Here is a 14,626-nt window from a genome sequence, read left to right on the forward strand (position 1 = left end):
GGGCTCCCTGAAGCCAAGGCTGGATTCCAATGCTAGCCTCAGTCCCCGTGTGCTGGGTCAGGAGCATGGCCCCGCAGCACTCTTTCTCCCACGAGCATGCGTGGCGGCGTGCCAACCCCGGAGGCCCGTGTTTGGAAGTGCTCTGCCCCAGCACACTGCCACCTCTCTTTCTCAGTGGCCAGCGAACCCCAACACCTGAGACACCTGGACTGTTTAGTTTCTTTGTGCTAAACAGTTTGTTAACTATGGTTTTACCTAACTTAGAGAGTGAATCTGTTGAACAAAATTTTATCTGCACAATTTCAGTGGTCATAGGCTATACGTAATTTTTTTTGGATAGATATTGGGGAGCTCCCCAATTAAAAATCCTCTAATTTAAACTGCCGCCCATATATTTTTGTACACCCTGCCAACACTAGATAAAATCAAATTCAGCATTTATTGCTGTCTCTTTGTAGGCTCAAACACTGGACTCTGCCCGCTTTCCGGTCTCGCTACTGTCTGATGTTGGGTCAGGGTCCCGTGCAGTCAAGGCTGGTCAGGTCTCCCTGCCCACGCCTCCTCAACGATGGGACTACTGGCGTGTGCCACCCTCCGGGCAACTCCAGCTGAGCCTCCCTTTTAATTCATTTACAAAAGCTCCGTGCGCATACGGAACATTCACCTCGGGCAAACGAGCGCTGCTGCTCTTAAAAAGACCTGGGTTCCGTCCCAGCACCCGCCTTAGGCAGCTCAGCACCCTCTGTGACGCCCTCTCTGGCCTCCACAGGCACTGCATGCACACAGGGCACACATGACTCATACAGGCTCACACACAAATCAAAGGATACACATTAAAAAAGACATTTCAGGCTGGAGAGGCTCAGTGATAAAGAACCCAGACTGCTCTCCTGAGGCCCCGGGTTTGGCTGCTACCACCGGTCTCAGGCAGCTTAGAGCTGCCTGTAGCTCCGGCTCCAGGGCATCGGACACCCTTCCCTGGACTTTCCAGCACATGTACGTACGGGTACTGACTCACATAGAAAGACACACATTATTAAAAACAAAAGACAAGAAAAAAGAAAAGCCACGCATTAGATTATGCAGTGTACTTTTTTTCCTCTGTTGATAGTATAACAACTTCATTGTTACTGTCTTTTTAAGTTCTGGATGGTCATGTTGATATAATTTTTCAGATATAAAGATTTTTACACTTTGAAATTATTATAGAAATACGCGTCAAAGTTCTCTTTCATTACATAATGATGACTAGTGTTCCAGCCCAAGCCCGGCTCAGCTTTAAATGTTTCTGTGTGTACAGTGTGCGTTTCTGTGTGTGTGAGGCCAAAAGCTGAAGTCAGGCTGCGCACCTCCCTTGGTCACTCTCCACCTTATTCACTGAGCAAGCTAAACCCAGAGCTTGCCAATTCTGACTGATCCAATCGTCACCTTCTCCCCAGGGGCTCTGCCTCTGCCACCCAGTGCGGGGGGGGGGGGGGGGGGAATTACAAGTGGCTGCTATGCATGCCTTCAGGTGAGGGCTTACACTTGCATAGTGAGCAACTGATATACTAAAACATCTCCTCAGTCTTTTAATTAGGTGTTTGTTTTTTTTTTTTTTAAGACAGGGTCTCACTGTGTAGCCCTGAAATTCCCTATGTAGACCAGGCTGGCCTTGAACTCACAAGGATCCGACTGCCCATGGCTCTTGAGTGCTGGGATTAAAGGTGTGTGTGACACCTTTAATACTTTGAGAACTATTAGATCTTGCTAGGTTTTATCTATGAAGTGGAGATGGCCATACTGATCATAATAATTAAGAAATGAGGACTCTCTCAGAAATTGTCACGATTACAGTAGCAGCTTACTCTGCTTAAACAACGACAACTATTATGAGGCTTCTTTTTCTTAAAGGTGTTCTAAATTGCCGTGTCTCCAGTTTGGGTAGGAAATGAGGCCCTCCTTCCCTCTCCCCCCTCCCTCCCTCCTCCTCCCCCCTTCCCCCCTCTCTCTCGTTTTTTTAAAGACTGGGTCTCATGTAGCCCAGGCTGCCTCAAACTCTCACAAGCTGGATTCCTGCTCTTTCACTCCCCAGTGCTAGGATGGGATCAGAACACTCTGTCAACACATGTACAGAACTTTCAGTTCTGCACCTTTTGCTCTTCTCATACTGGACTGTTTGCATAGGCTGTGGTGAATTTGACTGAATTATAATTTCTACCATTAGGAAGTTTTGGTTAGAGAAGGGCTGTATCTCTGTATCCAATTTCATGGTGGGGTGGGATGGGGGTCAGACCACTGCATTTTCCTGCCACAATCAGCAACTCAGCCAGAAATTGCTAGATATGGAGATAGAATCTTATACGGCAACTCAACCACACTTGGAACTCATGCTGTAGCCCAGGTTAGCCTCCAACTTGTGGGTGATTCTCCTATCTCCACCTCCACGTTGCTGGGACTATAAGTGCATGCCACCACACTGGTCATTTTCCTTCTTCTTTAAAAAGTATTTTAATTACTTGTGTGGCACATTTGGAGGTCAGAGGACAACTCTGTGGCATTGGTTCTCTCCCTCCATTTAATGTGAGTTCCACCGATCAAACTTAGGCCACAGGTCTATGCATCAAGTACATTCACCTGCTGAGCTGTCTTACAAGCTCATTTTCCTTCGTTTGTTCTTTCAGTCTGTGTCTCTCTGTAGTCCTGGCTGGCCTGAAACTCCAGCTTGTCTCAAATGCACATAAATCTGCCTCCTCCTGCCTCCTGAAAGCCAAGCTTGAAGGCATAGGCCCCATGCCTGATCCTACTTTCCTTATGTTTATCACTTTATTTTTACTTGTTTTTGTTTAAATAAGGGTCTAACTGTGTAGTCATTTCTGGTCTGGAACTGGCCACACAGACCCAAACTCTCCAAGGTCTGATATCTCAATGCCTCTGCTTCCCAGGTTCTGGGACTCAAAGCATGCGCCCCCACACCTAGCTTTTCCTCCTATATAAACAGAGCCAATGAAGTCGGCATCACAGTATCCCTACAGCTTCTGTGAGAAACGGGAGGTGTCCTAGTTAGATTTAATTGTCAACTTGACAGAGCCTCCAGTCATCTGAGAGGACAACCTGATTGAGAAATTGCCTAGCTCAGATTGGCTGGTAGGCAGGGCAGGGTGGGGACAGTCTTAATTATTAACTAATGTGAGAGCATCCAGCCTCATCCAGGAAGGAAGAGGAAGCAGTATTCCTCCACTGTTTCTGCTCCAAGTTTCGCCCTGACTTCACACAATCAACTATGACCTAAAAGACAAAAGGAACTTTTCCTCAAGTTGTTTTTGGTCATATGTTATTATAGAAACAAAAAGCAACTAGAATTTTTTTTTTTTTTTTTTTTTTTAAATACTGGTGTTGGAGCTTGAGCTGGGGCATCATGCAGTCCAGCCTTACCAGGGAGCCACACCTTAGCTTTGCTGCCTGGCATCTTTGCTTTTCTTTTGTAGACAAGGTCTTGCTATGTAGCCGAGGCTGGATGCTCTGCTAGGTGTGATGGGCATCCCTTTAATTCTAGTTCTTGCTGGCAGATTCTGTGAGTGTGAGGCTGTTATCAAGAAACTCCTGTTTCTTCCACCTGAGATTCATGACTACTGGGACCATAGGTGTGAACCTGGCTCCTGCCATTCTTCTGAAGCCGCCCCATAGAACTCCAGTGACCTATGAGAGCAACGGCCAATTGTACAACAAAACCCCGTGCTGGGCTAGGGAGATGCTGGTAAACTGTTTGCCACACACGGCTGGGGACCTGAACTGGAAAGGTACAGGTTCACTACGGGACACTGACTCAAGAGTGAGGCAGAGAGAGACAGCAGAGACACCACACCTCACACTGACGTTTGGCCTTCACACTCACACGTAAACATGTACACACACGCACGTATACACACACACACACACACACACACACACACACACACACACACACCACCTTTTAGGAGCAAACCTAGCCCCTTACTTGAAACTATAAATCTAGTTAATGCCTCCTATTAGAGTGCATGTGCATTTCCTCATGCAAGTGCTAAAATTTAACATCTTAATTTAACCAAAGAGTTTTAAAAAATATGACTAACACACTTGGAGCTAGCAAGCTCAGGAGTTGCCATAGCTTTTACAAGAGATTTGATTTTCATTAAATTGTTCCATTAGCGGAAAACTACTCATTTCTGAAGAAAGTCTGGAATAAAGTAAGCCATTAGGAAACTGTAACTGCCACTGGTCAGGCGCGTCTCACGGATCCAGGCTGAGGGTCCCTCATCCGAAATGCCTGGGCCACAACCGTGGCTTTTAGAGCTTTTTAATTCTGGAAGGTTTACAGAGATGGCCCTGGCTGACTGTGTCAAGTCTGGAGTGGTGTGAAGAGTCTGAACTGCTTGTCCCTTTCGGCGCTGGGATGGGAGCCACGGCCCTGCACACGCTCGGCATGCACTCTGAGTTTCCTCAGCCCTGGGCACGCCGAGCTCCTTCAATATTTACAGGTTAGGTGTCAAGAATATTTAAGATTTCTGGATTAGGGGTCTCGATCCCTGCTTTATGAGATGCTGGGGCAACAGAAAGAAGAAGAAGAAAACAAAACATAGTTTTTACGTGACACACATCTATCACACGCAGTGAAGGAAGAGGGCTCAAGGCTTTTCCACAGAGGCCATGTGTTGGGGAGACCTGTCCTGCCACTCCTGCACAGCTGCCGGTTGCCAACCTCTGCGTAATGTCCACAGCCTTGCTCTCACTCCTTGGAAACCCGTGTGCTCTGGCTGCCACCAGGAGAAGAGGAGCATGTGGCTTTCAAGGGTTTTTCGATAAAGTACCAAGGATCACTGTCACTTTTCAGCAGAATTTTCTAGCAATGTTGGAGATGGACCTACGGCCTCCCACACAGGGGGACTGCAGGCAGGCGCTCATGCGCTGAGCTGTAGCCGGCGCTTGGAGCGGCACTTTGCGGAGGAGCATTTGGGATTTTTGTCAACAACCTGGGTGGATTTCACACACATTTTTCAAACTGTTGTGTGCCATGGAGGTTGGAGGTGATGACATGAGGTTGGAGGTGACCTGTTTACCCGTGCTGTGGGGGCAAAGGAAGCCGAGGATGTACTCACCTCTCCTTCTCTGCAAAATCATTTTGCAGCTTCTGTTCCTTCTCCAGAGCAATGGTCTCAGCCTGGCTCTTCAGAGTCTGCTCGTATTCTCGGATTTTCTCCTTAAGTGCTTTTATCGTAACCTCTGCAGAATGAACGTCAGAAAAACCACCAGTGAGGGAAGCGGTTCCTTGCATCGGGGTGAACCAGGCTTTCGTAACCCGCTGGGATTGCTGTATTTTAAACTTGAGCTTGTCCATGCCGACACAAAATCAATGGTTATGAGTCCCTTTGGGGACCTTTTACTCCCTCAATGTGAAATTGAACTTGTAGTATTCAGGTTGGGGAGGATCAATGGGTTTTGCCAGGAAGGACTGTGGTGGTCCCTCCAGCATACTTAGAAAAGGGAGAAATCGATGGTAAAACATAATATTGTCTTACTGATGCCCCTAAAGTTGGTCCTCCACAGAGGGCAGGCTAATAAAGTTTTGGTGCAGGTTTAAGGACATTTTGGAAGTGGAGTCAGACACAGACCTCATCAGCCACGAAGGCAGCTTTGCTGTTGTATGGCATGAGAAATGCCAGGCACTGTGGCTGAGTGTCCCCTCCTGAGCCGAGAAAGAGGAAACCACCATAGAGTTTGGGTGCTGGCGTCCACTGTGCCCTGGTAGACGAGGGCTCCATATATAGAGCTGATACTGTGGGGGCTGGAGGAGGGGCCTAGAGGTGCTCTATGGGAAAGGTGGCTGAGGAAGGGCCACCTGCAGGGAGCTCATAGAAGTGACTTTCCACCCATGACAGGTTGACGGCAGTCACTTTGGTTGCAAGAGCTGAGGACATCCAAACAGTCAAGATGAATGGCACAGGGCCACAGCTCAGTGTGAGCCTTGCCACGTACACCCTCCATTCTAACGTCATCTGTGTGGAACTCCGTGCATCCTGATGGCAGCCACAGCTGGGGAGCCACCTCTCACAGGGCCTAGTTGAATTTCTCTGCAGTCCCAGCATCTGGCACAGCTGGTTGAGGTAATGAATGGAGAAGCAGAAACTGGCAGCCAGGTGTGGCTGGCAGCCCGAGCTCTCTGCAGAGCCACCTGCCAGACAACATGTATTTTGTGTTTCCATGAACACCTGAATTGTGGCACATGCCTGTAGCGCTAGCATTTGTGAGAAGGCTGAGGTAAGAGAATTATTAATTAAAGGCTACTCTGAGCTACAAAGTAAGTTTGAGGATAGACTCAGCTATACAGTGAGCCTGAAGCCAGCTTGGGAGACACAGTGAATTTGAAGCAGCCTGAGTTACAGAACAAATTTAAGGTTAGCCAAGACTATATACAGTTAGCTTGACAGTGCCCTGGACTATACACTGAGTTTGAGGCCAGCCTGGGCTACATGGTAACTTTGAAGTCAACCTGGGCTAGACAAAACCTCTGTCTCAGAAGGAGCAAAAAGGCCATGCCACTGGAGTTAAAAGTGTAAGAGACTAGATTTTCTCTAGGCATGTGTAACAAGCCAGACGTTGCACGTAATTATCTGTCACCCAGGCACTGGGCATTTTGAAAAAAACAAAAACAAAAACAAAAAAACAAAATAAAACAAAACAAATTCTGTTAGCAGTTGCTGCAGAACTTTGCTGTGGGAGAGAAAAGTCTCAAAGGATCCCAAATTCATAAGCCCAACACCTCCCTTGTAATAGAATCAGACTGAAGTAGGGTCTGACTCCCAAATCTTCTGTATCCCAGCATGGATCCAAGCTCCAGTCAGTGTGATCACAGGCCCCGGGGGACCTGGGGCTGCTGCCCTCACACTCCAGGCCTGTTTTAAGCCTGTCTGTCCTTCTAACTCTCCCTAGTCGGTCCAGTCTCTTCATGAACCTTCTCACAGGCAGGGGTTCTCCCAAGTGTGTTTTCACACCCTCAGGGCAGAAGGGGATGCTCTTGTCTGTCCTAGTCACTGAGCTTTTTGCTTAGTTTTCTAAACATTCCCTAACTCCCAGGGCACGCAGAGGAGCCAAACATGTCGGTGCCTTCCACCCTACCCAAGTCCTCATCAACGTCCCCAAAACAAAACCACGAAGGCACACAGGAGGCTTGGGACTCGCTTGCTTTATAAACCTCGTGACTGCTGGTGAATTGGGCTTTTTCTTCAATATAAGGAAGCCAGGAAGCTCTGGGGCTTTGGCTTTTTGCAGCATTTGTTTTTATTTTCTATTAATGGATAATTGAACCTAGGGCTTTGATGATGTAAGACTGGGCAAACACTCAACCACTGAGCCACACCCCTAGCCCCTCACGGGAAGATTCTCAACCATTGAGCTATATATCCTCAGCCCTCTCTCTGCTCAGAGTAGCCTTGAACTCAGCCTGTAACCTAAGCAGGCCTTGAATTTTGAATCCTCCCACCTTGGCCTCTGGAGTAGCTGACACTGCCGTCTATACCAGGCCAGGACAAGGTTCTGAGATTTTGAACACACCTGGCTTTCAACTATAAGACAAATTTCTTTATGTTTGTCTGGGGCAGGAAAAGTCTTTGTCTCCTGTGCCTTGTGATACAAAGTAGCTCTGCTAAGAGCCTGTTTCTTTCTTTCTTTTTCACAAGCTCCATAACGGCAGGATAAGGCCTACACGGAAGAATGGTGTGTAGGCACACAATTTGCAAGGGTGTGTCTTGTCTGGGGCCCTAATGGACTGGCAGCAACGACTAAACGACTTACTGCGTATGGCCCTTTGATCAGGAGCTGGCTGGCTGACAGGTGTCCCCAGAGGCGACACATCGGTCTTTGAAAAGACAGATCCTATCACAAGATGATACAGGAGGAATTTTCAAAGCCTCCTGATCCGCCCCAGACCAAGAGCAATAAAATCCTATGTAGTTATTGTAGGAGGGAAAGTTTAGCTGTGGCATAACTAGGCAGCGCCATTATATTTGTTTAAGAGATTCGGCTGCTTGCCCCACCCTGGCTTCATGAGGAAGGTAACAATTACAGCCGGTCCCAACAGTATGAAAAAGGCAATTAAGGGGCGGGGGGGGGGGGGGGGGGGGAGAAAGCAAAGCCAGACAGGCATTTGCCACCAACCTTGATTTTTCACTTCGGCAAACTCCTTGTTGTATTCTTCTAGTGTTTCCCTAAGTTTCTGGTTTTCCGTTTCAATGTCGTGTAGACGCTGCACTTTTATTTCCAGCTGTTGGCCGAGGTCCAGGGCTGGTACGGGGTCTACACAGCGGGAGAACACAGGTCAGCACACGCACCCAGACCCTTGCCTGGGAAGCCCTCCACCACCAACCTATGCCCTCAGCCCCTCACTGGCAGACAGTCAGCAGTCATCTTCTCTGAGACACACTCCTAGTTCCTCACGTGGGGAGTCTCAGTGTTGTAACTCTGAGCCACACCCAGCCCCTTACTGACAGTTCTAGGCCAGCATCCAGAAATCACTTCCTGGAGACTCTCGGGGTCTCAGTTTCCCTGCCTCCCTTCAAGGCCCCTTTGGCCACTGGCTGGGTAGAGTAGCAGGCGTAGTGAGTGGAAGGGAGCGGCTCCAAGGCAGCCTATCGTACCCACAGGACCTTCTGTGGGGATACTGGCCCACGGAAAGGTGTGTCCTCGTTGACTGTGTCTAGGAAAGCCATTGACCTGGAACCCAGGGAGGTGCTCAGGCCACAGAACACTTGCATGGACAGGACAAGTTCTTACAAGAGTCTTGCCACGACAGAAGCAGCACTGATGTTCACTGCAGAGGAAAGGCTGGCCCAAGTTTACCTGGCTGGAGGGCCTAAGCCTGCTGACTTCAGGTGATCACTATTCTAATCACAGAAGCTCGGAGAGCAGAGACCCTTGGGCTCTGTAAGGACATGGTCCTTTTCTTTCTCTTCTTTTCCTCTTTGAGGCAGAGGTTCATGTATACCATGCTGGCCTTGAACTTCTATATCTGAGGTCCTAGGATTAGAGGTGTGTCAAACCACACTTAGAAGTTCTAGCACTCTTATAATTATTCATTATGGCATCCATATTTAATTTAACAGTATTAAAGTTAATATATATATGCTAGTGGGTACTGAATCCAGCACTTTGTCATCAGCGCTTTGTGCACGTTGAACTTCGTATCTACAGCATGGTAGTCCTTCACTGATGCTGGGTGCTAAGAACAGCCAAAGGCATGCAGCTGATGGTTCTAATACTGGAGACCCCTGTAAACCCACAAGTGGTGGTGAGCTGCCTCACCCCTGCAGCCCCAGGCCAGCCAGCTAGGGAGCCGCCACGTTCCCTGTTAGAATACAGAGAGCAGAAGAGCACTGGGCCGGGCCTTTGGAACCTTGTGGACAAAAGAACATGCTGTCTGGGGCAGAGAGATGGCTCGGTCAGTAAAGAGCTTGCTGGGCAAGCATAAGGGCCTGAGCCTGAGTCCCTAGCACTCACATAAAAAGTCCAGCGTGGGCACTGGTAACCCAGGAGTGGGATGGAGACAAATGGATCTCTCTAGCCCGCGCCAGCTAGCCCTGCAGGATTCGTGATGTCTACACGGTAGTTAGCTCCTGAGAACAACAGCTGATGCTGACTTCCGGCTTCCACATATAAGCTCACTCTACTCACACAGACTGTCCTCCTCCCAAAGAAGAATGCCACCAGGTTCACTCAGTATTAGATTTTAGTCTACAGTTGGAAAAAAACAGTTACGCAATGTATAGGACTGGCTTTGGCCTCTGGCTTTCCTAGTCAGACAGACAGACAGACAGACAGACAGACAGACAGGAAATGCTGTGAGTAGACTGGATCTTCCTTTTCCTTCTGTCTAGGAGGCAAGGACGACCCACCTGCCCAGGGGAACACACCCTTTGGAATTCTGAGAGTAGAAGAGTACCCAAGTCACAGCGCTTAGAAAGATTACTGAATCTATTTCAGGCAGGGGCGCCAGCCTCGCCTGGGGATGGCTGTGGAGATTTAGTCTCCTCTCAAGGAATGCTAAACACCACGCATGGCAGGGCAGTGAGGGTATATATTCAAGAGCTCACTTAACTTCCCAACGCCAGAGCCATTAATTTTTCAGACCACCCCTGGTTCCTGGGAGCAAGGGCTGGCCCACCATGGCTGTGTGAGTGCTGTCTCACCAGAGCCTGGACTTCTCTGCGATGTGGATGCATTCAGAGTTTATTCCATGCGTCACCAGGATGTGAGGAGCTGGATCTGCAGCCCTGAGGGAGCCCAGCACTGGGGCTTAGTGCCCCACTGTCCACACGGTGCACCCGAGGCTTGCTGGGCACTGGCGCGCCCTGTACGCACAGCGCTGCCCCCTTTCTCATTCATGACTTTTCATTATTATTTTAATCAGCATTAAAATATTTATGTTATGTCAGATTACAAGAGCTATTTTGGGAACACAGTGCTTCCAAGCAGGAGTTGCAATAACAAGAAAAATGGAATTCTTGGGGCATCCCGGGTTCCCAGGGAGCATGAATCTCTCGCTGCCCTCCAAGTCTTCTGGCTGGAAAAATGGATTGAAAAAAAAAATGACTGCTATGTCCACAACCTCCTTTATGCAGAAGGTGACCCTGGACGTCCACAACCTCCTTTATGCAGAAGGTGACCCTGGTCAGGGTGAAGAGGGGAAGGTGGACTTGGATGCTCTGAGGCCGTCTTTGCTGCACAACTTCTAGCACCAAGGTGACGAAGAACTACGGCTACACTCTGTACACACAGGCATATGTGCACTCGGACAAGGTGTTGCTGTGGGCACCTTCCACAGTCTTTCTCCACATGGCTGAGAAGCGGCTTTCAGAGCTTACTCCGTAGGCTAGGCTGGCTGCCTGGCAAGCCCCAGGAATCCACCGGCTCCCACTTCCCCAGCTCTGGGGATCACAAGCTCACAGGAGCTTTTTACATGGGTCTTGGGGATAGAGCTTGGGTGCTCTTGCTTGCCAAGCACTTAACTGACAAACCATCTCCCCAGCCCCTCCAGGCCACTCCTATTTACAGGCCAGGACCCAGCGTGGCTGCTTCTAGTGAAAAAATAGCTTCTATCTTGCCGTTCAGCAGGAATCCAGTAACAGATGAAGAGAACACATATGTTCTGAAGCAAATAGTAACCAACTAAGCCTTTAGACAAATTCTCAGCACGCCCTGCTGTAAATGGAAGTTCTAGCACTCTTGTAATTATTCATTATGGCATCCATATTTAATTTAACAGTATTAAAGTTAATGTCAAAGCAGCAGAGCTGGCCACAGAATAGAAAAGGAACTGAATGTTCAAACAGTTTGATTCATCAGACTCTCAGCTTTACGATGGTGAATTGCATGACTAAAGGCCGACCGCGCTGGAACCCTGTTTTGGGATATGTAAAAGCCATTGGTAAAGTACCTCTTAGGCTTAATTTTTATTATGTGTATTAAGGGTATGGCTAATTACCACATGATGGTATAATAGTCCTAGCATGTTTGAGCTGGAGACCAAAACAATGAACTTTGGCACGCCAAACCCCAGCCTGCATGTTAAGCTGGGGAAATCATAGCTTTCTGTCTCGTTAACGATTTCCAATGCCATTTAAACTCCACACAAGCATTGTTAGGTCTCAGGCTGTATGTCAGAAGCCTCAGATCTCAGCAGTTCAATTACAGAATTGTCTGAGGGAGGAGACAGAACACACCCATAGACAGAATAAGATGCAGAGTCTGTAAGCCACCGCCCAGCCTCCAACCCAACATGCTTTGCCACTATCCCCATCCACCCACATGACAAACTCAAAGGCATCTTCCGATCATCTGAGAAGTTAATTCCGGAAGCACGCTCAGAGGCAGTGCGCGGTTCGTTATGCAACTCAGGACTTAAACAGCATAATTATGTAACAAACAACCCTATCACCTGGATTTATTCAGCACATTTTGCTAAGCGCGGTAACATTAGCTCATTAATTCTAGTCATCCCTGCAGAAACTGGGGAAGGGCATGCTGGGCTGTGTCAGGCGCTGGCATCTCCCCAGGGACAGGGATGGGAAGGAGCTGGCCAGGCCAACAGGTATGCAAAATGCTAATTAAGAATGCGACTTCCTGAGCCGGCAGCCACCTCAATTACACTGTCTCTTCGTGCACTAATTTAACAAGGGTTTCCTAAGTGGCTACATGATCTGGGAAAGGCCAGGGTTGGGCACTGCAAGGGACACTGAGCCAAGTCAGCAGGAGCCAACCTCCCTGGAGAGGTAGCCCAGGTACCTCAAATATCAAGGATAAAGCAGAGAACAGCCACACTAAAGATCAAGTGAGTAGAAATGGATTCCATATAAATGGGCAGAGAGGAGCTTTTTTTCAGTAAGAAGAGACAGATGCTGGTGCAGTTGCAGTAACAGAGACACAGGGGGACTTAGGAGCACAGTGCCAGGCACCAGAACCATCTGTCACCATCAAAAGTAACTGATGTTAATTTTATGACACCAGGGTGGTTCTGGGTGCTAAAGGAATATGTGATAAGCAAGGCTAACACTTTGCTCTCAAAGGCTTGCCAAAGGAGCTGGAGGTACAGACCCCAACACATTAACCAAAAAACTGACAGGAAAAATACCCATAGTAATGGGTACAAATTTCAAAACTCTATTCACATTTATTAATAACAGATATAAAATCATTTCTCCCTGTGGTACTGGGGAAGGAAGCAGAGCCTTGAGAGCGCAAGGCCAGGGCTTTACCACAGAGGCATGCATGCCCTGAGCCATTCACTAAGAGATTCCAGGCGGGCGTGCTCCCAGTGAGAAACTGAGTGAAGTCGGTACGGACGCCAAAGCCTGGTGAACACCACCAAGCCCCTTGGCAGCCCTCCACAGATGTACAGCAAGTGTTCCCTTCATATGCACAGAGAACAGCCATCAACAGCAAGCAGAGTGCAGACAAGTCTTGATAAATTCAAAAGAACAAGTATCATCCAGAGCACATTCTCTGGCCACAAAAGAGTAAAACATGCCTGGACCTTGTAAGAACGTAGAAAGAAGCAAATCAAATGCCAAGTAAGCAGAAGTAAACAAGGGAGATGGGGAGCAATAAAACTGAAAAGGCAAAAAGAAAAAAAAAATCAATGCAAACAAAAGCAGGTTCTTAAGAAAAACAAAACAAAAACACCAAAATTGATTAGCTTCCAGCCAGACTGATCTAGAAAAAACACAGAACTTACAAATCCCAAGATCCGAAAATGACGGAATGGGTATAATGGCTTCTCTCTCTCTCTGACAGGTAGGATAGAAATCAGTATGTACCAGATCTCAGCGATCTGTCTGCCTGTGCCTCTGCTGGGATTAGAGGTGTGTGCTATCATAACTGGCCCATTTCAGAATCTTAAGATTTCCCAACACGGAAAGGCAGAGACAGGTGGATCTCTATGAATGAGTCTGAGGCTGGCCTAGGCCACATACTGAGTTCTAGGCCAACTAGGGCCATAGAGCAAGACTGTCTCAAAAAAAAAAAAAAAAAAAAAAAAAAAGATAGCAATGTAGGGTGGCTAAAGCCAGCACTGGTGCATGCCCGTAACCCCAGCAGTGAGGAGGGCGCAGAGAGGCAGGTCTACTTAAGGTTGAGGCCAGACTGGTCACAATGGTGACAAATTGTCTCAGCAAACCTGAAACTGTTAAGATAGCTCAGTGGCTAAAGCATCTGTCATGCAGCCCCAAGTACCTGGGTTCTGATTTCCAGGACCCAGATGAAGCACCAGTGGAGGCAGAAGCACCCATGGCTGGGCGCCCTCACTCTACTTGGACAACCCCAAGTCCCAGGTAAAGACCCTGCCTTAAAGAACAAGGTTGCTCCTGACCCCTGACCCCCCCACTCCTTTGTATATTTACATGTAAAAACAAAAGCCAGAAATGAACAAATCTGACTCAAAAATAAATGAAAAATGTTTATAGTACCATCTCATTACTACACATTTGAAATGAAGGACTACAATACCAGGCCACTACCATCATACAATCTCCGAGAGCTACTGGTAGTTACTGGTTGGTAAGGGAAGGCAGCAGGAGGAGTTTTCTCCAGTAGTGTAGCCACTTATCATTTGCCTAAAGTTCCAGTAAAAATGTCCCCATTCATGGGCATGTAAGCAACCCTAACTAAACTCAGTGGGTCACAAAACCAGAAAGAAAAAAAAAAGTGAAGATGAAGGGAACTTGGTGGGGAGAAGGGAGGATTAAAGGAGAGGGTGTAAGAGAGGGTTAGGGTGTGTATGAAAAGGACCAAAAGTTTATATACATATGTAAAATTGCCAAAAGATAGTAATAAAAAAAAGGTAAAAGAAAGAAAAGTCCCAGGCCTAAATGGTTTCAGAGTTGAACTGCAGGAGTGTAAAGAAAAAACAACAGCAGCTTTGAAAGGGGAACACTTACGAAGATGAGGCAGGAGGCTCTTGAATTTCAGTTTAGCTAAAAGCAAGTGAAAAAAACAAACAAACAAACAAAAGAAGTAGTAAAAGGAAAAGGCAGGAAGAGGGCAGCAGATTGAAGAAATATAAAGGAAGATCTAAGGATCAGAAAGTGAAAAAACCACCATTAGACAATATCAAACGACAGTG

At 47.7% G+C, this 14,626-nt stretch overlaps 1 protein-coding gene across 10 annotated transcripts in view; it reads right to left on the reverse strand.

The window, feature by feature from the left end:
* Positions 1–14,626, reverse strand: part of Cux1 (cut like homeobox 1) — a 308,986-nt gene that overhangs the window by 119,101 nt on the left and 175,259 nt on the right. For all 10 annotated transcript variants that reach the window (XM_021651492.2, XM_021651491.2, XM_060367899.1 and 7 more), the window contains exons 5-6: positions 8,170–8,307; positions 5,115–5,238 (exon numbers count right to left, since the gene is read on the reverse strand). In XM_021651492.2, the coding sequence (XP_021507167.1) occupies positions 5,115–5,238; positions 8,170–8,307 (262 nt within the window). The remainder of the gene's footprint in view (positions 1–5,114; positions 5,239–8,169; positions 8,308–14,626) is intronic.

This window comes from Meriones unguiculatus, chromosome 15 (genome assembly GCF_030254825.1).
Source record: "Meriones unguiculatus strain TT.TT164.6M chromosome 15, Bangor_MerUng_6.1, whole genome shotgun sequence".
NCBI classification, from domain to species: domain Eukaryota; kingdom Metazoa; phylum Chordata; class Mammalia; order Rodentia; family Muridae; genus Meriones; species Meriones unguiculatus.